The 27,221-nt window shown below is 40.2% G+C and overlaps 2 protein-coding genes across 4 annotated transcripts in view; one reads left to right on the top strand and one right to left on the bottom strand.

Moving 5' to 3' along the window:
• The window catches only part of trim3a (tripartite motif containing 3a), a 33,100-nt gene extending 17,188 nt beyond the window's left edge, over positions 1-15,912 (top strand). For all 3 annotated transcript variants that reach the window (XM_058414542.1, XM_058414545.1, XM_058414544.1), the window contains exons 2-14: positions 3,625-3,809; positions 5,205-5,445; positions 5,573-5,724; positions 6,381-6,561; positions 6,681-7,028; positions 7,167-7,554; positions 8,020-8,123; positions 8,618-8,785; positions 8,867-9,035; positions 10,613-10,672; positions 10,758-10,828; positions 11,442-11,582; positions 12,911-15,912. In XM_058414542.1, coding sequence (XP_058270525.1) covers positions 3,664-3,809; positions 5,205-5,445; positions 5,573-5,724; positions 6,381-6,561; positions 6,681-7,028; positions 7,167-7,554; positions 8,020-8,123; positions 8,618-8,785; positions 8,867-9,035; positions 10,613-10,672; positions 10,758-10,828; positions 11,442-11,582; positions 12,911-13,063 — 2,322 coding nt within the window. In that variant the 5' untranslated portion in view covers positions 3,625-3,663 and the 3' untranslated portion in view covers positions 13,064-15,912. The remainder of the gene's footprint in view (positions 1-3,624; positions 3,810-5,204; positions 5,446-5,572; positions 5,725-6,380; positions 6,562-6,680; positions 7,029-7,166; positions 7,555-8,019; positions 8,124-8,617; positions 8,786-8,866; positions 9,036-10,612; positions 10,673-10,757; positions 10,829-11,441; positions 11,583-12,910) is intronic.
• The window catches only part of c4 (complement component 4), a 29,983-nt gene continuing 18,333 nt past the window's right edge, over positions 15,572-27,221 (bottom strand). Inside the window, exons 29-41 of the mRNA XM_058414541.1 lie at positions 26,958-27,145; positions 24,849-25,004; positions 24,693-24,752; positions 24,501-24,591; positions 24,032-24,206; positions 23,208-23,295; positions 23,041-23,115; positions 21,963-22,065; positions 21,788-21,877; positions 20,318-20,410; positions 20,146-20,229; positions 19,927-20,068; positions 15,572-16,213 (exon numbers count right to left, since the gene is read on the bottom strand). Of these exons, the coding sequence (XP_058270524.1) occupies positions 16,078-16,213; positions 19,927-20,068; positions 20,146-20,229; positions 20,318-20,410; positions 21,788-21,877; positions 21,963-22,065; positions 23,041-23,115; positions 23,208-23,295; positions 24,032-24,206; positions 24,501-24,591; positions 24,693-24,752; positions 24,849-25,004; positions 26,958-27,145 (1,481 nt within the window). The 3' untranslated portion in view covers positions 15,572-16,077. The remainder of the gene's footprint in view (positions 16,214-19,926; positions 20,069-20,145; positions 20,230-20,317; positions 20,411-21,787; positions 21,878-21,962; positions 22,066-23,040; positions 23,116-23,207; positions 23,296-24,031; positions 24,207-24,500; positions 24,592-24,692; positions 24,753-24,848; positions 25,005-26,957; positions 27,146-27,221) is intronic.

Raw genomic sequence — 27,221 nt, 5'->3', positions numbered from 1 at the left:
TGATATCAAACCTGCCCATGCTTGTTCATAAGCATCTAAAATTTGAAGGCGTTTATCTTCACCCACTAAAATTCTGTGTAAGGTTTTCCAACAGAGGGAAAAACAAACGTCTCACACTGAAAGAGTCCTGATTCATTCTGTATCAGATTTTCAGCCAGAACATCATTCATTTCTTCATACAGATTGAAAATAAGTCCATTTCTGTTCCACAGGCAGCACTGAACACTGGTGTAGTAGTAAGAAGGGTTAAGAAAATAGATTAAAACACCCGTTGTCACTGATCATTAGCCTTGCTGTAAGTTAGTGGGATCTCTTCAGGTGAGGTCAGATCTTATGAACGATAGAGACAGTAATTCATTAAAATGAGAACATGAGCTAGAGTGATGTCTGCTGAAATGGTACAGAGAGATAATATTAATCTCTTATACAGAATCACTTTTCTGTTAAACTACCCATAATGCAAATTAGGCTTTTGTCATGTCTCCAAATGACTCGCTAATATCCTGTCTAATATCGGAGACTTAATGAAAACTTTAAGTGAGTCTGAAAATCAGCTATTTTGCTTTGTTACTTTGTTTTCTGCTGTTCGAGTCTGAGAGTGATTGTTCTGGCTCCCTCCATAGCATTGGTCTACTTTCATTTCATTGAATCATGCTGCATTAGCGTTTGTCTTACATCATCATAAACACGACATGGGGAATACAATACAGTACGACTCAGCTCTTTTGGTGCTATATTTTTGGCACATCCGCAGTCTTCTGAGTTTTGTTGAACTGCTCCTGTATGTTTTCTCCCCATATTTGAATAAGACTTAAAAAGCTCTTCTCTGTGTTCACCTTTTCATTTCTTTTCTTTACATTTTTAAAATTTTATTTATTTATTATTTTATTAATATGTAATTGTATTAATACTTTTATTTATTTATTTTTATTTTATTTATTTATTCTTATTTATTTATTTATTTATTTATTTATTTATTTATTTATTTATTCTTATTTATTTATTTATTTATTTATTTATTTATTTATTCTTATTTTATTTATTTATTTATTTATTTATTTATTTATTTATTTATTCATTTATTCATTTATTCTTATTTTATTTATTTATTTATTCTTAATTTATTTATTTGTTTGTTTGTTTGTGTGTTTGTTTGTTTAGTTATTTTTCTAAAACAGGCCATCTTTAAAGGCATTTCACTGCATGTTGTACCGTGTATGATTGCATACACAATTTATCGATTTAAGGAACTGGGCAGCTGCTTATATAACTCCAAACTATGTTTGGCTCTGCTGTAGATGTTAAATGTTTGTGTGTGTGTGTGGGTGAGAGGTTTTTTTTTTGCTTGTGCTTACTTGAGAGCTAATGGATGTCAGCTCACAGCTTTATGCTAAGCACTCATACCAGTTCAGTAGATGCCAGTGGATGTTCAGGATGATGCAACGGGCTTAATGGCTGAAGGTCCTTCTTCAAAGCCTGAGCATCTGTTAGCTGATAAAATGGACAAAGGTTATCAGCAGCACATAAAGTCAGTGATGATGTCTCTGTTGTAATGCTGAAACACCTGCACTGCTATTTTTATCTGTGTGTGTGTGTGTGTGTGTGTGTGCTGTTATAGGATGATGCTCAGTGATGAGCTAGTGTGATGCTGTTCCCATACCAGAGTTGATTATTTTCCTGTCACAGCACTTCCTGTAATGTTGTTGTATTCTTCTCGTACAACACACTCGAACAACACGTCATGCTTTGTACACATTGCATTCCTAGTTATATTTAGGGTTGTTTAACGATCCTGTTATTGCTTACGTTATAATCATTTGAAAGCCATTCTCTCACCAGCCTCTTCCTTTCTGTCTGTCTTCAAGTTGATAAGACTAACAAACCTGCAAAAATAAAGCAAAAATAGAGTTTTTAAATCAGTAGATTATGTGGAGCATCCAGAACACAGGTCTAGGTAAGTAAGCAGTTGGCATAGAAACACCATATGCGGAACATGTTTGGAATTCTTCTAATTAGTGTGTGGAATATGTCTGGATTATTTGAGAATAATTTGTGGAATATGTCTGGATTATGTGAGAATGATGTGTGGAATGCATCTGGGTTATATAAAAAATATAATGTGTGGAATACATTTGGGTTATGTGAGAATGATGTGTGGAATACGTCTGGATGATATAAGAATAATTTGTGGAATATGTCTGGATTATGTGAGAATGATTTGTGGAATACGTCTGGATTACATAATGATGTCTGGAATGTGTGCAGAATACATCTGGTTTATATGAGAATGATGTCTGGAATACATCTGGATTATGTACGTAAGAATGATGTATGGAATGTGTGTGGAGTACATCTGGTTTATATGAGAATGATGTCTGGAATACGTCTGGATTAAGTAAGAATTATGTGTGGAATATATCTGGATTATATAATGATGTGTTGAATACATTTTGATTATATAATGATGTGTTGAATACATCTGGATTATATAATAGTGATATCTGGAATACGTCTGGATTATATTATAATGTGCGGAATACATCTGGGTTATATAATAATGCTGTGTGGAATACATCTGGATTATATAATGTGTGGAATACATCTGGATTATATAATGATGTGTGGAATACGTCTGGATTATACAAGAATGATGTGTGGAAAGGGTGTGGAATGCATCTGGATTATATAATGATGTGTGGAATACGTCTGGATTATACAAGAATGTGTGTGGAATACGTCTGGATTATGTAAGAATGTGTGTGGAATACGTCTGGATTATGTAAGAATGTGTGTGGAATATATCTGGATTATGTAAGAATGTGTATGGAATACATCTGGATTATGTAAGAATGTGTGTGGAATACATCTGGATTATGTAAGAATGTGTGTGGAATACATCTGGATTATGTAAGAATGTGTGTGGAATACATCTGGATTATGTAAGAATGTGTGTGGAATACATCTGGATTATGTAAGAATGTGTGTGGAATGCGTCTGGATTATGTAAGAATGTGTGTGGAATACATCTGGATTATGTAAGAATGTGTGTGGAATGCGTCTGGATTATGTAAGAATGTGTGTGGAATGCATCTGGATTATGTTAGGATGTGTTGCACATGTGGAAAATATCTGGAAAGTGTATGAAATACTTCTGGAACATGCATGGAATGCATCTGGAGTATGTGTTCTATATGTGGGAGTACTTCTGGATAGTGTTTGGAATATTTCTGGAATATGGGTGAAATATGTGAAATATACACAGAATATGACAAAATTGTCTAGCAGTCTAATCTACTGTCATCAGATTTGAGAATTCCACAGCTCTGTATTATAATAAAGAACCATTTTTAGTGCCATGGCTATCCTTCAGGTTTCAAACTTGAAGTTCTCATATATACACAGACTTCTGTCCAAGCTGGGGCTTTAGTCCCTTATGGGGCTGCAGCTTGCTCTCGCTAGCCAACATCTACATCTGCCTACATTTTCCATTCAGTTTAATTCAGTTTATTTGTATAGCACTTTTAACAATGGACCTTGTCTCAAATTTCCCATTAAATCTGAACCTGAATACATATTTCTTCTGATTCACTAAGCCTCTCTCTGTCTCTCTCTCTGTTTCTGTAGGTTAAGAGGTGTGTGTGCCTCATACTCCTCTTCCCGTGAATGCCTCTCACCATGGCTAAGAGGGAGACGGGCAGCACCAGCCCTGTGGTGCGACAGATAGACAAGCAGTTCCTGGTCTGCAGCATTTGTCTGGAGCACTACCACAACCCGAAGGTCCTGCCCTGTCTGCACACCTTCTGCGAGAGGTACAGTGTCCTCACACAGGTCATCGTCGGAGTAACTCTCAGACTTTAATCGCCATTTTTGTTCCCCAAGTTGCAGCGCTGGCTAATTTGGGAAACTTTGAAAGCGGCCTAGTGGAGAAAAGTGAGCTTTGACCCAGATGAAGGATTTAATCAGAGAATCGGTTTATTATGAAAGAGAACATCCAGTATGACTGGACTGCTAAAGCTGTATTTCATTAAAAATATATGTACATGTCTGTGTAAGGGATGGATTTGTTTCTTTTGCTTTTATATGAATTCATATGGTCAAAGCTCAGAAACAGTACATTATTTGAACTTCTTGAATTTGTTATAGTTTGGTGTTCAGGGCAAATATTTTCCCACACAGCTGCATTCGCATGTTTTTCATTTCAAACCAGTTTAATAAGCATTACATATAAGCTCACATGCTTTAAGCCAGTTTTCACGTCTCTGTCTGTCACTCTCAATCATTTACTCCCTAAAAAAATCCCACAATGCACCACAAAAACCAGGTAGCTTCGATGTTGATAAGCTGAAAAGCCAGTTGAGCGGTCATCCAACTTCATCTGTGAATGAAAGAAGCTTGTTATTGTTGTTGTGTCTCTCCAATGATTACTGATGTATGTTTGTGATTTTTTTATTTATCTGATGTTCTGTCCTTTTCAGTAGTCTGCTAGATTCTGCTTGACATTTATACCGATCAGCCATAACATTCAGAGTACTGAGAGGTGAAGTGAATAAGACTGATTATCTCATTATGGCACCTATTAGTGGGTGGGATATATTAGGCAGCAAGTCAACATTTTGTCCTCAAAGTTGATGTTAGAAGCAGGAAAAATGGACAAGTGTAAGGATTTAAGTGGTTTGACCAGGGCCAAATTGTGACGGATGGACGACTGGATCAGAGCATCTCCAAAACTGCAGCTCTTGTGGGGTGTTCCCGGTCTGCAGTGGTCAGTATCTATCAAAAGTGGTCCAAGGAAGGAACAGTGGTGAACCGGAGACAGGGTCATGGGCGGCCAAGACTCATTGATACACGTGGGGAGTGAAGGCTGGCCCGTGTGATCCGATCCAACAGACGAGCTACTGCTGCTCAAATTGCTGAAGAAGTTAATGCTGGTTCTGATAGAAAGGGGTCAGAATAAACAGTGCATGGCAGTTTCTGTTTTGGCGATAAAGGGGGACAGGCAGGTTTCCTGTGAAACGTTTTATTAACAGCTTACATAGAGGTGGCTTCAAATAGCATATTTAGGAATATTAATATAGATTTTGTCATTTTTATTGAGGATAAAGGGATAGATAATTAAACCATTAAACAGGTGATTAGAAAACATTCATCATGGAAATTCTGAATTAATATCCAATCCAGAACTCATCCATTCTTCCTCTCCTCAGATGTCTCCAGAACTACATCCCACCTCAGTCCCTCACGCTGTCCTGCCCGGTGTGCAGGCAGACCTCCATCCTGCCCGAGAAAGGTGTAGCAGCGCTGCAGAACAACTTCTTCATCACTAACCTGATGGAGGTGCTACAGAGAGAGGCCGAGTGCTCGCAGCCCGAGGAGCGCAGCGTTCTGGAGTCAGCCAGCGCCGCCAACTCGGCCCAGCCGCTGTCCTGCCCCAACCATGAAGGCAAGGTGAGGTATCGCCTTTAATAAGAAACAGACATTTACAGGTATGACGGATCATTTTGATAATAAACACTGGCTGTGGTATTGTCATCTTTATTTGTGCCATGATGATGCTCACATGTGCCCCCTGCAGGTGATGGAGTTTTACTGCGAGTCGTGCGAGACAGCCATGTGTCTCGAGTGCACGGAGGGAGAACACCGCGAGCATGTGACCGTTCCTCTGCGGGATGTTCTCGAGCAACACAAAGCAGCGCTCAAGAACCAGCTGGACGCTATTCGAAACAGGTACGAAGGTGAAGGTTGATATGGTTGGGAGACATTTTATGTAAGGAGTCTCCAATGTCACAGTCCTGTGTTAGTTTTTCACCACAGGAAATTCTTCAAGACATTGGACCTGGTAATATGACGAGCTGTATTTTTGTCTTAGAATTTGAACAGAAAAAAGTGAGATGTTTAAGTCAAAATGTGACTTATTTATTTATTTTTTTCCCCGATTAATTTGTGACCAGTTTTTAACTTTATTTGATTTTCTATATACGATTCAACGACTCTTCAATGAGTTAACGACTCTTAAGTGTTTAATGATTTCAAAAAATAATCCACTAGTTAGCCTCTGATCCTACTTGAAGATGACTGAGAATCAAGAGCTATGAGAACATTAAAGAATGGAGTCATGGAGTTATGAAACCAGTCGTGATAACCCAGTGTAACTATATAGCGCTTTAAAACCAATTAAAGTGCAATTCCAAAGCTAATTATCCACTTATAATTATCTTGCAATCTTCTGCCTCACGTTATTTCAGTACTTTAAAGAAAAGAAATTAGTCTTCAAGGAGACCAGTGGGTGTGCAATGGTCCTCTGACTGCCAGATGTGTGTATTCAGTATTCAGTGGTTCATCATGAGATGTTTAACTCCTCTGCACTGTTCTTCCTCCCCCAGGCTTCCTCAGCTGACGGCAGCCATCGATGTGGTGAACGAAATCTCCAGGCAGCTGTGTGAGAGGAAGAGCGAGGCCATAACCGAGATCAGCAACACGTTCGAGGAGCTGGAGAAAGCGCTGCACCAACGCAAGAACGCCCTCATCACTGACCTGGAGAACATCTGCAGCACCAAGCAGAAGGTAGCAGAGCTCAGCGCAGTGTAATGTCAATGAACTGATGAGAATAGAACATATTCTGGAGGATGTAATCGTGTAGACGGAGTAGTGTGATAGAGGTGTGTGCTGTGTCCCGGGTGCAGGTGCTCCAGGCTCAGCTAGCTGCTCTCCTGCAGGGGAAGGAGAATATCGAGAGCAGCTGTAGTTTCACCGAGCAGGCTCTGAACCATGGCAGTGCCACCGAGGTGCTGCTGGTGCAGAAGCAGATGGGAGAGAGAGTGGCAGCGCTGGCGCGCCATGCTTTCCCCGAGCAGCCACACGAGAACGGGCACCTGGAGTGCCAGGTGGAGACCGAGGGCCTCCGTCGCTCCATCCAGAATCTGGGGGTTCTGATCACTACTAGTGCTGTGGGTCACACCAGCGTGGCTACCGGAGAGGGACTACGGCACGCCGTGGTGGGGCAACACACCACCGTTACTGTTACCACTAAGGTGAGTCCTGCTGCTCCTGAGGCAAAAAAGAACAAATAATAAAATAAAAGTTATAAGAAATTCATCTTCTGACTTAGGTTCCCCAACATTATATCTCTGTTTTACATTCTTATTAAATTAACTTTTTTTTCTAATCAGGACAAGGCTGGGGAGTTGGTGAAGACGGGCAGCGCAGCTCTCGTTGCACAGATCACCGGACCCGATGGCTCCGTCACTGACGCCGAGGTGACGGACAACAAGAACGGGACCTACGACGTGGGGTACACACTGTCCAGTGAGGGTGAGTTCTCCTTCTCCCTGCTGCTGTACGGCCAGGCTGTGAGGGGAAGCCCCTTCCGCTTGCGTGCCGTCAAAGCCAGCGACGCGCCGCACTCACCCGAAGATGTAAAGAGACGTGTGAAATCCCCTGCGGGGGGAGGAGGGGGGGCTCACGTCCGCCAGAAAGCACTGCGGCGTCCTGCCAGCATGTACAGTAACACCAAGAAGAAGGAGAACCCCATCGAGGACGAGCTCATCTTCAGAGTAGGTGAGTACAGTGAGAAAATTGGGTTTGCCAAATCGGATCCTGTATCAGATTCATTTGATTTTTAGTAGGATAACACTACATTTGAATAGCGAAAAACGAGGAGTAGTAATTTACTGTAATAATTTTATTCACCAAGTTTTCTGTTCTTATTCTCAATTCTGATTGGTCAGAAGGTTTTGAGTCATTCTCTATAACATCTTACACTCTTGATGTGTAACCTGACTATTTATAGTTTATCAGAATGCATACCACACCAGAAGCCTACATTAGCAATAACTGAGAAAGAAAATCTGTCTGGAGCAAACTTTGCCCACTTTTCTTAGAATCATTTTTATCCAGAGGTCTGAATGCCAATGTGATGAGTACTGAGCACTAATTTTTATTAGTATTTCCTCCTCACCACATGTATTTAACTGAACTCCAAATAAAGCGTTTAAAATCTGTATTCATTTTTGTGTGTTTCAGGGTCGAGAGGGCGTGAGCGAGGAGAGTTCTCCAACCTCCAGGGCATCTCCACATCCACCAATGGGCGTATAGTGGTGGCTGACAGCAACAACCAGTGCATACAGGTGAGGAGCCGCTCACATTACATGACCATCACCGTGACATCACCATTACATCACTATGGCCATCTTGTCACCATGACCATGACCTTCACCATTACATCACTGTGACCATCACATGACCTCATCATGACCGTCACATCACCATGACATCATATAACCATAACCATCACCATTACATTGCTATGACCATCACATCACCATGACATCATATTGCCATCACAATAACCATCATATCACCATGACCATCACCATGACCATCATATCACTATGACTATCACCATGACATCATATCACCATCACAATTACCATTATATCATCATGACCATCACCATGACATCATATCACCATCACAATTGCCATTATATCATCATGACCATATCACTATGACTATCACCATGACCATCAACATGACCATCACCATCATAGGTACAGAAAAATGTGCAATTTATTTATTTGGTCTAGCCAGTTCCAACCCACTGGATGTTGATGCTTTGCAGGTCTTCTCTAATGACGGTCAGTTCAAACTACGCTTTGGGGTCAGAGGTCGTTCGCCAGGGCAGCTGCAGCGTCCCACTGGTGTGACAGTTGACATGAATGGGGACATCATCGTAGCAGACTATGACAACAGATGGATCACAATCTTCTCTTCTGATGGAAAGTTTAAAGTGAGTGATGGAGAATTTGAGAGAAGAATGTCAATTTCTTTTCCAAGCTTTCTCTCAATAATTATTTATCTGTTGCTTTAGAGTAAAATTGGAGCCGGAAAGCTGATGGGACCCAAAGGAGTAGCCGTGGACAAAAACGGTCATATCATAGCTGCAGACAACAAAGCCTGCTGCGTCTTCATCTTTCAGTCCAACGGCAAACTGGTGACCAAGTTTGGAGCCAAAGGGACATTAGACAGGCAGTTTTCAGGTGCTTTTTTCTGCTTAAATACTCTTGACACTATATGGCCAAAAGTATGTGAAACCCCAGATCATCATTCTCATATATACTTACTGACCATCTCATTCCTGATTTATTCTCCCTTTTGCTTTTATAAAAAACTCCACTCTTCTGGGAAGGTTTTCCACTAGATGTTGGAGCGTGATTTGGGGGATTCGTGTTCATTCAGCTACAAGAGTATTAGTGACATCAGAAACTGATTTCAGGTGAAGAGGGAATAAAGAGGGGAAGGGAAGAGAAGGAAAGAAGGACAGGAAAGGAAAGAGGATGCAAGGAAGTAAAAAAAAAAAAGAAAGGAAAGAGAATGGAAGAAAAGAAGGAAGGAAGAACAGAAGGAAGGAAGGGAGGGAGAAAAGAAGGGAGGAAGAAAAGAAGGAAGGGATGGAGGGAGAAAAGAAGGAAGGGATGGAGGGAAAATGGAAGGATGGAATGGAGGGAGAAAAGAAGGTAGGAAGGGAGGGAAAATGGAAGGAAGGATGGAATGGAGGGAGAATAGAAGGAAGGATGAAATGGAGGATGAAAAGAAGGAAGGGAGGGGGAAAAAGAAGGTAGGAAGGGAGGATGAAAAGAAGGAAGGGAGGGGGGAAAAAGAAGGTAGGAAGGGAGGATGAAAAGAAGGAGGGGAGGGAGGGAGAAAAGAAGGAGGGGAGGGAGGGAGAAAGGAAGGAAGGAAGGAAGGGAGAATAGAAGTAAGGATGGAAGGGAGGGAAAATGGAAGGAAGGATGGAATGGAGGGAGAAAAGAAGGTAGGAAGGGAGGGAAAATAGAAGGAAGGATGGAATGGAGGGAGAAAAGAAGGAAGGAAGGGAGGGGAAAAAAGAAGGTAGGAAGGGAGGGGGGAAAAAGAAGGTAGGAAGGGAGGATGGAAAGAAGGGAGAATAGAAGTAAGGATGGAATGGAGGGAGGAAAGAAGGAAGGAAGGAATGGAGGGAGAAAAGAAGGAAGGGAGGGAAAAAAGAAGGTAGGAAGGGAGGATGAAAAGAAGGAAGGGAGGGGAAAAAAGAAGGGAGGAAGAAAAGAAGGATGGAAGGGAGGGAGGAAGGAAGGGAGAGAGGGACAAAAGAAGGAAGGAAGGGAGGGACATAAGGAATGGAGGGAGAAAGGAAGGAAGGAATGGAGGGAGAAAGGAAGGAAGTAAAGAACGAAGGATGGTAGGAAGAAAAGGAAGGAAAGAAGGGTTGCATTTGGTGTTCCAGTTCCTCCCAGAGGTCTTCAGTGGGGTTGAGTCAGAGTCAGGGCTCAGTGCAGGACACTCCACTTCTTTCACTCAAACATTCTTCATCAGAGCATGTCTTCATGTAGCACAGTGCTGTGTACACAGGGGCGTGGTCATGCTGGAGCAGGTTTCAGCCTCCTGGTTCCAGTGAAAGGGAAACTGTAATGTTGCAGTGTACAAAGACATTCTATACATTTATCATGGCATTTCATGGCAAGATGGTCGTGTCCACATACATTTGGTTGTGTAGAGTATAAAAATGTTTTCTTCAGTAGAAATAACAAATCAGTATACACTAATAACTCTTAACTTTAACTTCTGTTCATTCCAGATAAAATTACTCCAACTACCCCAACAGAGCCAAAGCTCAGTAAATCAGGCCCTGCCTTCAGTAAGTACCCTGTACATACCCATTATATCAGTTATATTATAAACTCTACATATAAAAATATATATTTCTCTTTTGTGATATCTAGGTCCCCATTTTGTGGCCGTGAACAACAAGAACGAAATAATAGTGACAGACTTCCATAATCACTCCGTTAAGGTACACTACAGCTTCTCTGAACTTTGCTTTAGCTACTCGATTTTATTCCATTTATTTATGTCATGACTGTTTAAAGCGCTTATACAGGGTTGGGGGGGGGGATAAATCAACCTTGCTCAAGATGATGTAGAAATCATAATATTAGCAGAGCAGAGAGAACACAGATTCAGCGCTAAATAAACAATATCAATAATCGGTATTGTGTATGACATCTAGCATTCGTTTTCTCTTTTGGTGCAAATCTTCAGAACACATACCACAGTTTGGAGCTTGAGGATCAAACAGTTCAACATCTTGCTTCTATAAAAAGTCAACGCAGGATACAAGGCAGATTTGATTCAATTCCTCCTGCTGAGTCGATTCTTTTTCGAATCACTTGGAAGCAGGCCAAGACCTCCTCGCTCAGACACTCTTGGGCCAGTCGTTTTGGACCAAACTCGAGTGTGATTCCATTCAGACAGACTAAACACTGAATATTTGAAAACATCTTTAGTTCTTTCTGAACATATTTAGTAAAATTAAAAGAAACATTCAGAAGAGAATGTCGTGTTGATCAGCTAAAAAAAAAAAACGACATGTTTGGGTTGGCTGATGTCCGTCTCCCGTTGTTTAGGTGTATAACGCAGACGGCGAGTTCCTGTTCAAGTTCGGCTCTCATGGAGAAGGTAACGGTCAGTTTAACGCTCCGACTGGAGTGGCAGTGGATGGGAATGGAAACATCATTGTTGCAGACTGGGGGAACAGCAGGATCCAGGTAAACCGCACCATGTCTGCATACTGCTGGAAATGAACATGCTCATAATCTTGTCTTCCTACCACAACTTCTAATCTCATTTTTTAGATTTTTTAGATCTAATTATTAGTTTAATCTATTTAGACGATTTCCTGGGTATTATATTAAGCCCACTCTAATCTAAAGCCTCAAACCAGACACTTGGTTATATTACACAACCTCATGGCCCTGTACTTCACAAGAAAGAGAGGAATGAATGACAGGACAGAAGGGAGGGAGGAAGGAAGGAAGAAAGAAAGAAAAGGAGGAAGAAAGGGCAGAAGGGAAGTAAGAAAAGAGAAAGAAGGAAAGAATAAAGAAAGGAAAACGGAAAGTAGAAGAAGGTGACGGAAAAAAGAAAGGCAGGCAAGAAAGAAATAAGGAAGAAAGAGCAGAAAGAAAAATCAAAAGAAATCAAAGAAGGAAGAAAGGGAGGGGAGGCAAGAAAGAGAAGAAGGAAGGAAGACATCAAAGAAAAAAGGAAAGGGAGGAAGGAAGAAGGGGAGGAAGGAAGAAAAGAAGGAAGGAAGACATTAAAGAAAGAAGTGAAGAAGACATTAAAATGGAAAGAAGAAGGGGGTGAAGGAAGAAATAGTAGAAGGGGAGGATGGAATAAAGAGAGGGCAGAAGAAAAGGAGGAAGGAAGAAAGGCAAAAAGGAAGAAAGGGTGGAAGGAAAGAAAGAAAAGATGGAAGGAATCCTTCAAAGAAAGAATTAAGGAAAGGAAAATGGGAAGAAGAAGAATGGGAGGAAGGAAGAGGTGGAGGAAGGAAAAAAGGAAAGAAGGAAGGACAGAAGGAAAGAAATAAAGGAAGGAAGGAATCCTTCAAAGAAAGAATGGAGGAAAGAAGAAAGACGAGGAAAGGAAAATGGAAAGAAGAAGAATGGGTGGAGGAAGGTTGGAAAGCGAGGCAAGGAAGAAAAGAAGGAATGAAGGGCAGAAGAAAAGAAAGAAAAGAAGGAAGAACGAAATCAAAGAAAGATAGAAGGAAAGGAAAACGGAAAGAAGAAAAAGGAAGGAAGGAAATAAGACAGTTAGTGTATAAGTGAAGAACTGTTGAAATGACAGTAATTAAACACAGGTCTGTTGAGCAATCCCAGTTCCTCTGTGACAGGATTATCAGCTCAGTGAGATTCAGGTAGAAGACAGAAAAGCGTGCTTCCTGTTCTCAAGAGTTCCAGTTCATTACACTGCGTGTGTATCTGCTCCTGGAGTCTGAGTTTCAGAAGAGTTCTGACGGCCACGTGAATGAATTGAGACAGCTTAAATAGTGATGGCTTAGTGACTGTATAGTGTGTGTGTGCTGCAGGTGTTTGACAGCTCGGGCTCGTTCCTGTCGTACATCAACACGTCAGCAGACCCGCTGTACGGTCCTCAGGGTCTGGCTCTCACCTCCGAAGGACACGTGGCCGTGGCGGACTCGGGGAACCACTGCTTCAAAGTCTACCGCTACCTGCAGTAGAAAATCCCCTCAAGGGTGATCCAGCAAAAGTATTGTACACATGTAACACACGTTACATGTACACACGTTTGGTCTTTTTCTTTTTTTTATTTTGCACACCACAAAATTGCCCCTGCCACTGAAACCACCTCGATTCAAAATCTAATTGAAGTTCAAGCAGGGTCTGACGTTTTATCCCTCCTCGCTATTGCACTGATTCGAACCGATTTATGAATTATGAATTAAATCCGAAAGACGCCGTCGCCAACATACGAGAGTAATAACAATCGCAGCACTCCGAGCAGCGTTCGCGAAGGCAGCTACTCTTCAGCTTTTACACTTTATCAACATGTTGGTTCACGACGATGTCGCCACTTAATTCCGACCTTTTCAGGGGCACGAAATTTCCTTTAATTATCGACAAGCCGTCTGAAAAGCGTACTGTGAAAACAAGCCATTTTCTATCAGACTTAACTCTCTGTGCATTGACTCCTCGCCTCCGTTAATGCGTTTGTATCATATCGTGTGCGTTCATTGCTTTTCGCAAAGCCACAGTGCTTCAATTACGATAAAGCTTCAGATGCCAGCGTTTCGGCTCTTAATGTACAGGTAGAGGACACGCAGCTTTGTAGTTCTTATAACGTTCATCTGCCTTAAAAGTTCTCGGCGTTTATCTGACAAGGGTGTCGGCCATGTAACCCAGCACAACTCTAGACGTAGTGAAGGATGATTTTCTTTTCTTTTTTTAATTTATTTTATTTTTGTATACAGTGTTATTATTATTATTATTTTATTTTTTTTTATCATTTCTGTAATGCTTATCTGCAAATGCCTTGACATACAGTAGATGCTACTGCATGAACCGCTTCAGGCTAGGAAGCAAACATATTGCCAAACATGAATGGTGCACATCTTTCAGACTAAAAAAGAAACAAAAGTCAGTTTGTGCCAAGAGTACAAGACTATTAGAGTTGTTCATAGTTTTGCTTCTAAAGTTTTAGAATCAACAGAATCCATCATTCCCACATCGGAAGATCTCAGTTTGAAACATTTAATTCCCACAGTTTCAGAAGAAGCTGAAAAGGAAAATGCATTATTTTATTTATTTATTTTTTTGGTCCAGGGTTATGGGATTGATTTTGTGCCAAAAGTAACACCATTACAAAATCCACATGCAAAATACTATCCTCACAATGGAAACAAATACCAATGATAAACAAATAATAAAACAAACCTATCGAAATAAATACATAAATAAATAAATATTCCCCCGTTCCCATGTTTTATTCCTCAGAAAAGAATCAGACTTGTGCTTTTTTGTGATTTCTCTTAAAAGCTTTAGCCTATTACAAGACTGTGCTTTTCGTTTATTTTGCTTTATTGTCCAGTGAATAATAGCCAATAATTGTATTTTATTTTATTTTAGCAATAAAAACCCTAGGCAGTGGGGATGAAGTAAAAGGTTTGAATACGTCTGGCTTTAAGTTATAACCGCTATAAATCGTTCCTTTCATTTTCTCTCGGGTTTTTCTCTCTTTTGAACAGCTGAGAAAGCACAAAGGCTTTCCGGTAGATTAAAACTTATTACCGATTGCTGCAAAGTGCTTTTTTAATCCCCTTTATTATAAAAGTATGTACGTTGTCCACTATATTCCAAATTACAATAACGGTTACTATAGAAACGATATAACAAGATAGGGCTACACACCAATTTTTACCATCAAGAGAAAATCCACCACAGTGTCCAGCATGTAAAACCCTTCTGTCCATCAAACATATTCTATTCGATTGTAATAATTTCACCCTTGGAAGGAAATTGTTTTATTCTGTTGACACTTTTGAAAAAGTTTTTAAAGAAGTAAACCCAATTTCAGCTTTAAAGTCCTTAAAAAAAATGAATCTTAAACATCTTATATAGTTTTAATATTGAAAAATAAAAAACTGACTCTCGCCATTAATATAGCCATAGAAGCTGGCATGGTGGAAAGAAAGAATAAAAAGATAGGATCTCCGTGTCACGTGGAGGCGATGAAGGTGGATGCGAGTGCAGAATTCGCTTTATTAATAGTACAAATTTAACAAGATTGAGAAACAGAACCTATGGCAAAACTAAGCAAAGCAAACACTATAGTCGGGAATACACAAGGCTAGACACAACAAACACACTGACAGCAAACAGAAGCTTTAAACAAGACATGCTGAAACACAGGGGCTTTAATCAGGTAGCTAATCACAACACAAACAGGTGAACAGGGGGAATTAAAACCGACCGTTCAACTAAAATGTGCAGGGCTGCCCCCTGGTGGTCCTGCAGGGAAATGCATGAGGTATCCATGATGCACAGCCTGTAATTTGCTTTTCTGGCAAACGTGATTATAAATAAAGCCGAGCATAAAATTCTAGAAGCTGAAAGACATCCTTAATAAGAGCATGGAGGTATTATTATTATTTATAAATAATAATTGTGATATTGTGTAATTCTGTACTTTTGGCACATAAATAATTACATCCATGAACAAGACGATGAGGTTTTTTTTTTTTTTTTTTTTGAAACTTCTTTATTTGTGATATGTTATACTGCAGTGTTCAGTTTCAGCTCTATTGCATCGAACTGTTCCTGTGCTGTGTATTAAACATTAAAACCATTCCTCAGATATATCCTACTCCCAGTCCTACCGGTTAATGCTACACCTTTGACATTTCCACATCAGTCATAACAGAGTGGTTACAGAATTATTCAAATAATCAATCACAATCACAGAGCCAAACATCATTATGCCAAACACCGAAGCACAATGATTGTTAGGTTATAACATTTCATTCCTGTTCATTCCAGCAGCTGTAGTCTCATGATTACCTTTTTAAGAGAAGCAAGCTCAAGCTTATCTGCAACATGACTTTCTTCTGCAGTTCCACCTCTGCTGTTCCACAAACCCTAATTTTTCTTGGTCATATGCACTGAAAATAAAAGCACACAATTTACTGAGCTATGTGTCGTGGCTTTGATGCTTTCTGTGTCTCCTCGTGTGAATCCACTAAACTAAGCACTGCTTTAGAGCATACGATTCTATGAAGGATTCAAGAAGCTGACAAGCCATTTTGTTCTTGGTCGCCTTGCACTTCCTTTCCAGAGGAATCTCCTCGATCCACATCTTATTATCCAGTATGTACCTAAAGGTGAAAAAAAACAACACACAGTTTATTAACGGATGGATTCGATCAGGATTTCTCATGCTAACCTGCGTGCATGAGAATGCTGGTGTATGTTTACATTTTCCAACTGTCTTTTTTTTTTTTCTTTTTTTTTTTTTACTGCTGATGCTCTAAAAAGGAATTTGCCGTTTTCCTAGTTGGAAGTTAGGATTTACGAGTTAGGAGTAGATTTCTTAGCAGTGGGGTGATTGGTTGATTGGGTGATGCAGACCTAGTGAAAAGAAACACATTCCTGGATTGATATAAACAAGTATCAGAAATATACACCAATCAGGCATAACATTATGACCAGTGACAGGTGAAGTGAATAAGACTGATGATCTCCTCATCATGGCACCTGTTAGTGGGTGGGAGATATTAGCCAGCAACATTTGAACATTTTGTCCTCAGAGTTGATGTGTTAGAAGCAGTAAAAATGGACAAGCGTAAGGATTTAGGCAAGGAGGCAAGGGCCAAATTGTGATGGCTAGACCACTGGATCAGAGCATCTCCAAAACTGCAGCTCTTGTGGGATGTTCCCGGTCTGCAGTGGTCAGTATCTATCAAAATTATCCTTTAAGTCCGTGAACGTATCCTTAAATCCGTAAGCGAGGTGGGGCCTCTAACTTACAGGACTTAAAGGATCTGCTGCTAACATCTTGGTATCAGATGATACAACACACCTTCAAGGATCTAGTGGAGTCCATGCCTCAACAGTTCAGGGCTGTTTCGGCAGCAACACAATATTAGGCAGGTGGTCATAATGTTATGCCTGATCAGTGTACACATCAGTGGAACATCCTCAAAATCAACTGAGAGGAGTGAAGATGAATGAATGAACATGTTTCGGTGACCGAATGTCTGGGTCATAGCTCACCAGGAACATGAAGAGCTTCCAAACTCCAGACTTTAAAGATTAGATCTTGAATGTAGCCAAAACTATAGGATAAAAGATGAGGCTTTTTTTTCTGACAGCTAGATGTATAAACATGTCAAATAAGAGGTATTTGATGAGACTAGTAGTTTTATTTGTAAAAATAAAATAAAAAGATGAACAAAGGAGGAAATCTGGATGGATTTAGATCCCTCGTGAGCAAGCCAAAGGCAACAGTGGTGAGTTAAAACTCCCTGAGAGGACATGAGGAAGAAGACTTGAGATGAACCAGACTCTAAAGAGACCTCATCCTCACCTGGGTGACACCTGAGAGGGTAATTTAGAAATCATTTCCAATTTCAGTAGAGTATTAACGTCATGTCTGCCATATCAACGTAAAGCTATTATCCTAATACCTAATATCCATCAATAGAATAAACCCTAACACATTGTTACATCCCCAGTATTTATCAATTCAATTCCATTTTATTTGTATAGGGCTTTTAATGATGGACAAGAGGCTTTACAGAAATCTTGAATGAAAAAGTAAAGAAACCTCGAGAGGAACCAGACTCAAAAGGGAAAAACATCCTCATCTGGGTGATAGTGTGATTAGAAATCATTTCCTTTCTATAACTGTCCATTATATAGTCAAGTGGAATTGTTGAACCAGTAGCGCTTTATAAGTCCCCTGGCACATACCCTCAGCAAGACTGAAAAAGACTCTTTTCATTAAAAAAAGGACCACCTTTGATACTGAAGTTTGAAAACGGAGATCTGAAATTGTATTGGACTTTGTTATTAAATAAAAGTAATTTTATAGCATTCATATGCATGTGCAATGGGAAATATTAAACAGTACTGACTCTGAAACACCAGCTGCACTATAGAAGAAAAGTCTACAGCTCACTCGTCCTGCATCTTCCTGCAGCAGGACAGATTCATTCACCGCTTTTACTTTCGCAGCTTTATTCCTAACGCTGTCGAATCTCTAGGAGCTTCCAAGTTGAATAGATCTGCCATGTGTTTCCTTTATCATTTACCCAAACTAATTTAATTTGCGCTTAATGATTTCAGTATATATAATGCTTCTATATACAGTCTTGCTGCTGAAATGGCTCTATTAAACCAGTGTTGTATAAAGTACCCAAAAGTCACACTTGAGTAAAAGTACAGGTATTTTGTTAGAAAATGACTCGAGTAAAAGTTAGTCATCCATTACAATTCTACTTGAGTAAAAGTCTTAAAGTATCTGAAATAAACTGTACTTAAGTATCAAAAGTAGTATTTTCATGAATGTAATTAAGTATGGAAAGTAAAAGTAGAAGTAAATTTTAAAACAAAAAGCAAGACTAATAATTTGGAGAATTATGAATTTTATTCTGTATTGCTTTCTTTCTTAAACTTCTCAATAAGTTCACCACCAAAAAATAAGACTTGCATGAAAGAAAGAAGAGGCCTTTAGAACTGTATTGTAATGAAGTGTACAGTATCAGTGTTTCCATACATGTGCGCTTGTAACTAAGACCATGTCCACACGTAGCCGGAGATTTTTCTCTGTTTTGGCCTTTCGTCCACACGCTAATGCAGTTTGAGGTCGTTGAATACGGAGCTTTTGGAAAACTCCTTTCCAAAGTGAAGATTTTCCAAAACTCTCCATTTTCAGTGGTGGTGTGTGGACAAGGGAAACGGAGATTGACGTCATTGTCTGTGTGCCGGTCTCCTTGATTTTCTGAGCTTTGTTTATGAAGATATTTTGTTTAGTAGCAGACTTGCGTAAACTACTGACTGTGTTAACGTTGTTTACTGGACTTTTTCCATGCGTTCACATACACGCACAGTTACACATTACGGTCATGAACAGAGGTGCCGGAATGTAATACGAAGTTCACTGCTGCTACATACAAAACTCCGACAACACACACAGCGATGGAGGTTTTGGACGAGACCCGGTCAGACTTCTACATTCTATAATAAAATTTTCGCATGTCAAGGGCATCGCTTGACATGCGAATCACGCAACGCGCCATTGTTGTTAAACTACCGAATCTGGTAACAAAGTTTTGTCTAGGCTTCTGATTGGCTAGGCTCCTGACAGCACTTAACAGGGCGTTTTGCATTTTCATGTGGACAAAGATATTTTTAACACGTAGGTCCTGCGGACAAACTTAAAAAAAAACAAAAAAAAAAAACAAGAAAAATCTCTGTTAAACATCCCCAGCTACGTGTGGACGTAGCCTAAAGTCATCACTAACCACAAATGTCCTTTACCGCAAATTTGGACGCAGGTTTTTTTGTAGTAAGTAACGAAAATGCCGAACAGAAAATGTATTTGAGTAAAAGTATAGACTCTCAAAAAATACTTAAGTACTGTAACAAAGTAATTTTACTTCGTTACTTTACACCACTGCATTAAACTGTGTAGTTGTCAGGGGAGTCACATATTGGTTCAAACCCAGAAAGGGGCAGGGGTTTATTGAGTTAATCTGGTTTTTTATCAATTTGTACATATTCTATGAACCTTTAGGCAAGGAGTCCTGAGCTACTGGAGACCCCTGCATTACAGTTTTTACATGATTCCTTCCTCCCAAATCCATCAAATGCTTATTGACTGCAACCAGAGTGCAAAACTGACATTTATGTGTTTAGAAAACAGATTTTTGGTGAGACAGACATATATCACTGGTCAGTTGTGACTTCAGTACAAACCTGATAAGGACAACAAACACACACATCTCAGCTGATGGAATACATATGAAGGTTAGTGGAATTTTTTTTATTTTTACTAAACAATTCCATGGAATAAATGAAATCTTACCGTGTCTCTGCGTTCCCTATGAACAGACTGTTGTCCTTCCCCATAATCAGATATTCTGCATCGACTTTTAGCTCCATCTCATTACACGATAAACGCTGGAGCATTTCCCTCACGGCATCTTTCTGGATAGCCAAGTCCTTACCTGTTTCGAAGTAATCAATCATAAAGCAATGCAAGCTGAACTCTGAGCTCTGAGCAGTAGTTCTAATGCAGACTCACCTGTCTGAAGGACCTGGGTGATTGACATGGAATAAGACAAAAACACCCCATCGTTGCTGAAGCTGAGCATCTTGGCAGTATAAACTGTTGGAAATGTGTTGAGTTGTTTATTACGTCTTCATGGTTAACGAAATTAAAAAAATCAACAACAAAAAAACCTGATGTGACTTACCATAATCAACACTAGGCGAATAACAAGCATACCTAGACCTCGTGTCCGCCAACATGTTCTGACTGAAGGTGACTTTCAGCCGTGGGCAGCCACCTGCGGAGAACCACACACACACATGGCTCTCGGACTGATGCAGCTTTATTACAGAATAAAAGACTTTCTGGGATGCTGATATAGCAAAATGATCAAAGATGAGGAAGCAGAGCTGATTATTCCTATAACAGCAAGCATTTTATTCGTTTAACACCAGGTCAGTTAACCAACAGTTACATTTTACAAGTCTGTCACACTTTTTATCCATTTATAGTTACATTTAATATTAAAATAAGTTACTTCTTTTACTACACTACCACTAGTATAGAAGCAATTTATTGCCATTCCCTCTCCAGCTTCTTTTTCCCTTCCCTTTTAAAGTTGTATTGGCTAAGGACCCCCAAAGAGGGCGTCTGGCTGACATGTAAAGCAACCAATCACAGTTCGTTTTGTTTATCAGCATGTTTGGAGACATGAAAATGTAAAGTCCATATCACTACAAAAACAGACTTGTGTGCAACTATAGATCGTTCAAGAAAGTTGGGGAAATTGTGAAGGCTAGATGACTGGATTAGAGTATCTCCAAAACTGTAGCATCTTGTTGGTCTGCAGTGGTCAGTATCTATCAAAAGTGGTCCAAGGCAGAAACAGCGGTGATCCGGCGACAGGGTCATGGACGGCCAAGGCTAATTGATGCATGTGGGGAGTGAAGGCTGGCCCATGTGATCCGATCCAACAGATGAGCTACTGTTGCTCAAATTGCTGAAGAAGTTAATGCGGGTTCTGATAGAAAGGTGTCAGAATACACAGTGCATGACAGTTTGTTGCGTATGGGGCTGCATAGCCATGGGGTTGCCCATGCTGACCCAACAATGGGCTCGTGAGCATTAGAACTGGACACGGAGCAATGGAAGAAGGAGGCCTGGTCTGATGAATCACGTTTTCTTTTACATCACGTGGATGGCCGGGTGCATGTGTTTTTCTTACCTGGAGAACACATGGCACCAGGATGCACTATGGGAAGAAGGCAAGCCGGCAGGGGCAGTGTCATGCTTTGGGCAATGTTCTGCTGGGAATCCTTGGGTTCTGCCATCCATGTGGACACGTACCACCTACCTAAGCATTGTCGCAGACCATGTACACCCTTTCATGGAAACTGTATTCCCAGATGTCTGTGGCCTCTTTCAGCAGGATAATGCGCCATGCCAAAATGGTTCAGCAATGGTTTGATGAGCACAACGAGTTTGAGATGTGGTGTTGACCTCCAAAAAATTCCCACGATCTCAACATTCATTCATGCAAACCTATTATAGATATATTTGCAGCAATGATCGAACAGGACCCTAACTGATATAATTGCATTTGTAAAAATTCCTGCCTGCTATCTTTGGTGTAACACACACAGGTGGTGTTGTGTAGCAGTGCTGGCACACTCACCCTCAGCACATGTGCACACATCTCCCTCACACAGCTTAGTGAGCATGGGATTGTTCTTCGGCACCGTATAGAACACCGAACACCTTCTATCTGTGACACAAACACAGACGCATCAGTCAACATGTCCGACAGCTGAGTCAGCACACACAGCAGAAATGCTGTAATCATGACTGACCTGGACTGTAATAATCATAGATGACCGCCGCTGCAGGCTGGACGAGTCCTATGGGAATGACCTGCTCTGCACGGAACCGAACACACGTCTCTTCATCAGTGAGCTGTGAAGCATAAGTCATAGTTTTTGTTTTTTATTTGGACAAACAGAACCCTGTTCATTTCCTCCTAAACAGTACAGGTGGGTGCAAAAGTTTGTGCACCCTTAGTCTGAAACGATGTTAAACGTGAGTTTCTTTCTTTAATTATGATTATCCTTATTGGGATGTCATCCTAAACCTTTTGTTTTTCTTCTCCTTCGATCTTCTCCTTCAAATTTAACTTTGGCCAACAGCCAACTTACTCACCACTCAGATGTACCTCAAAATTCTCTTCTCTATATCTGTAAATTGTTCATATTTTCTGAATTTGGGGCTTGGAAAAAAGTTGATTTCCTCTTTCACATACTACTCTACCTTTCCACATTTTCTGATATTCTAACCTCTAAATAAAATGTACATGAAACTAATAATATACACAAATAGCTCATAATGTGCTGTGTAAGTGGGATGAAAAATCCATAACACTGGTTATTGTGAACCCCTTAGTTCTGGTGAATCCAGGTGATGGCATCAGATATTTAGCTGAGTAGAGATGACTTGTATGTAATTAGTGTCATGCTATCTCCATAAACCTCCACTTGTTTCTGAAGACCCCATAGAACATAAAGAAATGTCATGAAAAATCAAGCAGTTATCCAAACAAGTCCAGGACTAATTTCTGGAAAGAATCTGGCACAACCATGACTGCCTAGAGAAGCTTATCTATCTGGAGTTAGTAATCAGGTATTTTCACAATTGCGTTGCAGCTTATATTAACCAAGGATGGCCCAATTATACTTAATCTTACTGTATTTTTATCTTTATAACTAAGCTACAGCAGACACGTATATATATACTCGCTGATCCTCATTTTGTTCTACAGCTGTGCCTGTCTTGCCTAATCTAACACATCCAGCTGTTACAAAGACTGTAACATCGACAGCACTTTCATGAGGCAGTAAAAGGATAGTACAAGGCTGTATAAATGACGGTGTTTACCTCATTGAAGTAAAGAAAGACTTTGTTGTTGTGAAAATCATAATGGTCAATGTATTTCTCCGTGCCCTTCACATTCTACAGAGAAAACAGGAAAACAATATAAGTAAAGACCAGTGATAATTTGGATGATAATTTCCTATTAAAAAGAACTGTAACTATTCACATACATCTTCCAGATCTTGGATGTTTGGTGTGAGCCCAGTCAGGAGTGAGATGTCCACCAGGACCATACCAGTGGAATTTCCTTGTTTCTTGCTAGAAGGTTAGTGTGGGGAAAAATGGTGCTTGAGCATTTTGGCAAAGAAATCAAAGCCTGTATTCAACCTGTATACACCGATCAGGCATAACATTATGAGCAGTGACTGGTGAAGTGAATAAGACTGATGATCTCCTCATCATGGCACCTGTTAGTGGGTGGGAATATATTTGGCAGCCAGTGAACTTTTTGTCCTCAAAGTTGATGTGTTAGAAGCAGGACAAATGGACAAGTGTAAGGATTTGAGCGAGTTTGACAAGGGCCAAATTGTGATGGCTAGAACATCTCCAAAACTGCAGCTCTTGTGGGGTGTTCCTGGTCTGCAGTTGTCAGTATCAAAAGTATCCTTTAAGTCTTGTAAGTCCTTTAAATCTTGCAAGTTACAGGACTTAAAGGATCTGCTGTTAAAATCTTGGTGCCAGATACCACAGCACACCTTCGGGGATCAAGTGGAGTCTATGCCTCGACAGGTCAAGGCTGTTTTGGCAGCAAAAGGGGGACCAACACAATTATTAGGCAGGTGGTCACAATGTTATGCCTGATTAGTGTATGTTACATGCTGGAAAACACTTTACACGATGTGTGTATATATATATATATATATATATATATATATATATATATATATATATATACACATTTTGATTACAATCTGAAGCCATTGGGATTGTGTCTGTTTGGCTACGGTAAAAAAAAGTAGAAAAAGTGTGAGTAGGGCACGAATCTGTTGCGTACCTCACACACACTGTATAAAACAGTGTGTTTTCTTTCTTTGGTTCCTCTGGAGCTTGTCTCCTCCTGCGGGTGCGCAGATCTAACCAGTCCTGTTTGCTCATGGGTTCGTCTCTCACCAGGTCGTATTCATAGTTATAGTAATCCTCCAAATTCTCCCCTTCGTTTTCGTCAGGTACTGTAAAAGAAGGAAGCGGAATCTAAAGTGGTTAAGACTTTATAAGCTGAATAGTAACTGAACTTAAGGTAATCAGAATAAAGCTTGATCTTGATCCCTTTAACCCTTTCTATCTATAGATGGTTGTCTTCGATTTGGGTAAAGCTTGAGTAAGGATGATGTCACTTGTTCCTTAACAGAGGTACGTTCTGTGACAAAATGACTTCATTTCCTGTTTGCAGCTTAGACACAAGGTGTAAAAAGTTTTCAGATTTGACTTTAGGGCCTGTAGTTGCTAAAATGGAGAGTACTTACAGACGACGAGTTCCCCTTCCACTTTAACAGTGAGACCGAAGAGATCACAGAAAGACTCATCCTTTTTCAGAGATCTGTATGTCTGGCTAACCTATAAAAACACAATGGATAAAAAAAAAAACCGCAAAATGAGAGAGATTTGCTTAGGAACAAGTAAAACTGTTAGCATGTAGGCTTTAAAAGAGGCATTACCGATAAGGTTCCTTTTCCTCGTCCCCTTACATTCACGACTACTTTGCCCACTTCTTTGTACTATGGAAATACAACAAGTAACTCGTACTTACATGCTGCATGCTGATACAGAAATTAAAGTACATAATTGAACAGACTAATAGGCGTTTCTCTCACGTGGATAGCTGTTTGGGTCAGTGCAGTTTGCTTGTTTAAATACAGAGTCCTCGTGTCCTTGTCATTCACACATATTTCCACTCTCAGGTCCAGGTCTTCCACGTCATTGTTCTGTATGCTAAACTTGGTCAGAGCCTCAAGGGCTATGACTGTATCCTGAAAAGCAGAGGACTCAGAAATGAGCAAACTGATCACTACTATTCAGTGAGACTGTATTACTCATGCAACAAACCACAAATGTATACTGCAGTTGATTAGAGTCAAATTCATACTGAATACTGCTTCTGGATTAGGGTTAAATTCATACTATGTAGTGCACTGGATTTGGGTCAAATTCATACTGTATAGTGCACCGGATTAGGCTCAAATTCATACTGTATAGTGCTCCAGATTAGGGTCAAAATCATACTGTATAGTGCCCCAGATTAGGGTCAAAATCATACTGTATAGTGCCCCAGATTAGGGTCAAATTCATACTGTATAGTGCTCCAGATTAGGGTCAAAATCATACTGTATAGTGCACCAGATTATCGTCAAAATCATACTGTATAGTGCCCCAGATTAGGGTCAAATTCATACTGTATAGTGCACCAGATTAGGGTCAAATTCATACTCTATAGTGCACCAGATTAGGGTCAAAATCATACTGTATAGTGCCCCAGATTAGGGTCAAATTCATACTGTATAGTGCTCCAGATTAGGGTCAAATTCATACTGTATAGTGCACCGGATTAGGCTCAAATTCATACTGTATAGTGCTCCAGATTAGGGTCAAAATCATACTGTATAGTGCCCCAGATTAGGGTCAAATTCATACTGTATAGTGCTCCAGATTAGGGTCAAATTCATACTGTATAGTGCACCAGATTATCGTCAAAATCATACTGTATAGTGCCCCAGATTAGGGTCAAATTCATACTGTATAGTGCACCAGATTAGGGTCAAATTCATACTCTATAGTGCACCAGATTAGGGTCAAATTCATACTGTATAGTGCACCAGATTATCGTCAAAATCATACTGTATAGTGCCCCAGATTAGGGTCAAAATCATACTGTATAGTACCCCAGATTAGGCTCAAATTCATACTGTATAGTGCTTCAGATTAGGGTCAAATTCATACTGTATAGTGCCCCAGATTAGGGTCAAAATCATACTGTATAGTGCCCCAGATAAGGGTCAAAATCATACTGTATAGTGCCCCAGATTAGGGTCAAAATCATACTGTATAGTACCCCAGATAAGGGTCAAAATCATACTGTATAGTGCCCCAGATTAGGGTCAAAATCATACTGTATAGTACCCCAGATTAGGCTCAAATTCATACTGTATAGTGCTTCAGATTAGGGTCAAATTCATACTGTATAGTGCCCCAGATTAGGGTTAAAATCATACTGTATAGTGCCCCAGATAAGGGTCAAATTCATACTGTATAGTGCCCCAGATTATTGTCAAAATCATACTGTATAGTGCCCTAGATTAGGGTCAAATTCATACTGTATAGTGCCCCAGATTAGGGTCAAATTCATACTGTATAGTGCACCAGATTATCGTCAAAATCATACTGCATAGTGCACCAGATTAGGCTCAAATTCATACTGTATAGAACAGTGGATTAGGGTCAAATTCACACTATATAGTGCACCGGATTAGGGTCGAATTCATACTGTATAGTGCCCCAGATTAGGGTCCAATTCCTACTGTATAGTGCCCCAGATTAGGGTCCAATTCCTACTGTATAGTGCCCCAGATTAGGGTCCAATTCCTACTGTATAGTGCCCCAGATTAGGGTCCAATTCCTACTGTATAGTGCCCCAGATTAGGGTCCAGTTCATACTGTATAGTGCCCCAGATTAGGGTCCAATTCATACTGTATAGTGCCCCAGATTAGGGTCAAATTCATACTGTATAGAGCAGCGGATTAGGGTCAAATTTATAGTGATTGCCTTGTAATTATCAAGAACTTGCTGACTGTAAAGAACTTTTAAGACCATCACCCCAGGCTAATATTTTTTTTTCTTTAATACAATTTGTTTTTATAAATGTGGCCCACAAACAAGCTAAGCTTCTTCTATAAAGGAAGGACAGAGAGAGAGATAGAGAGAGAACCTGTGTAGACTGGAATCCTCCACCATATTCGCGTTGATTAGTGAGCCAGGCGGCGATGTGCTGAGCTTTCTTTTTGTCCTGCATGATCAAGGCCTCAAGCAAAGCGTACGATGTGGCTTCTATTGAAATGGCATCCGCTTTCTTCTCCAAACTCCCTACTTTCCCATTGACGTCCCAGAAGCATCGGTCTGAGAGACAGTATAAAGAGTGCACATTTAATTCAGGGTTGATTTAACTGATATGTATTTTGTCAGAGTAAGACGT

Source organism: Hemibagrus wyckioides, linkage group LG17 (genome assembly GCF_019097595.1).
Source record: "Hemibagrus wyckioides isolate EC202008001 linkage group LG17, SWU_Hwy_1.0, whole genome shotgun sequence".
In the NCBI taxonomy this organism is placed as follows: domain Eukaryota; kingdom Metazoa; phylum Chordata; class Actinopteri; order Siluriformes; family Bagridae; genus Hemibagrus; species Hemibagrus wyckioides.
The sequence above is the reverse complement of the archived record's forward strand: the minus strand, read 5'-3'. Positions and strand labels throughout refer to the sequence as shown.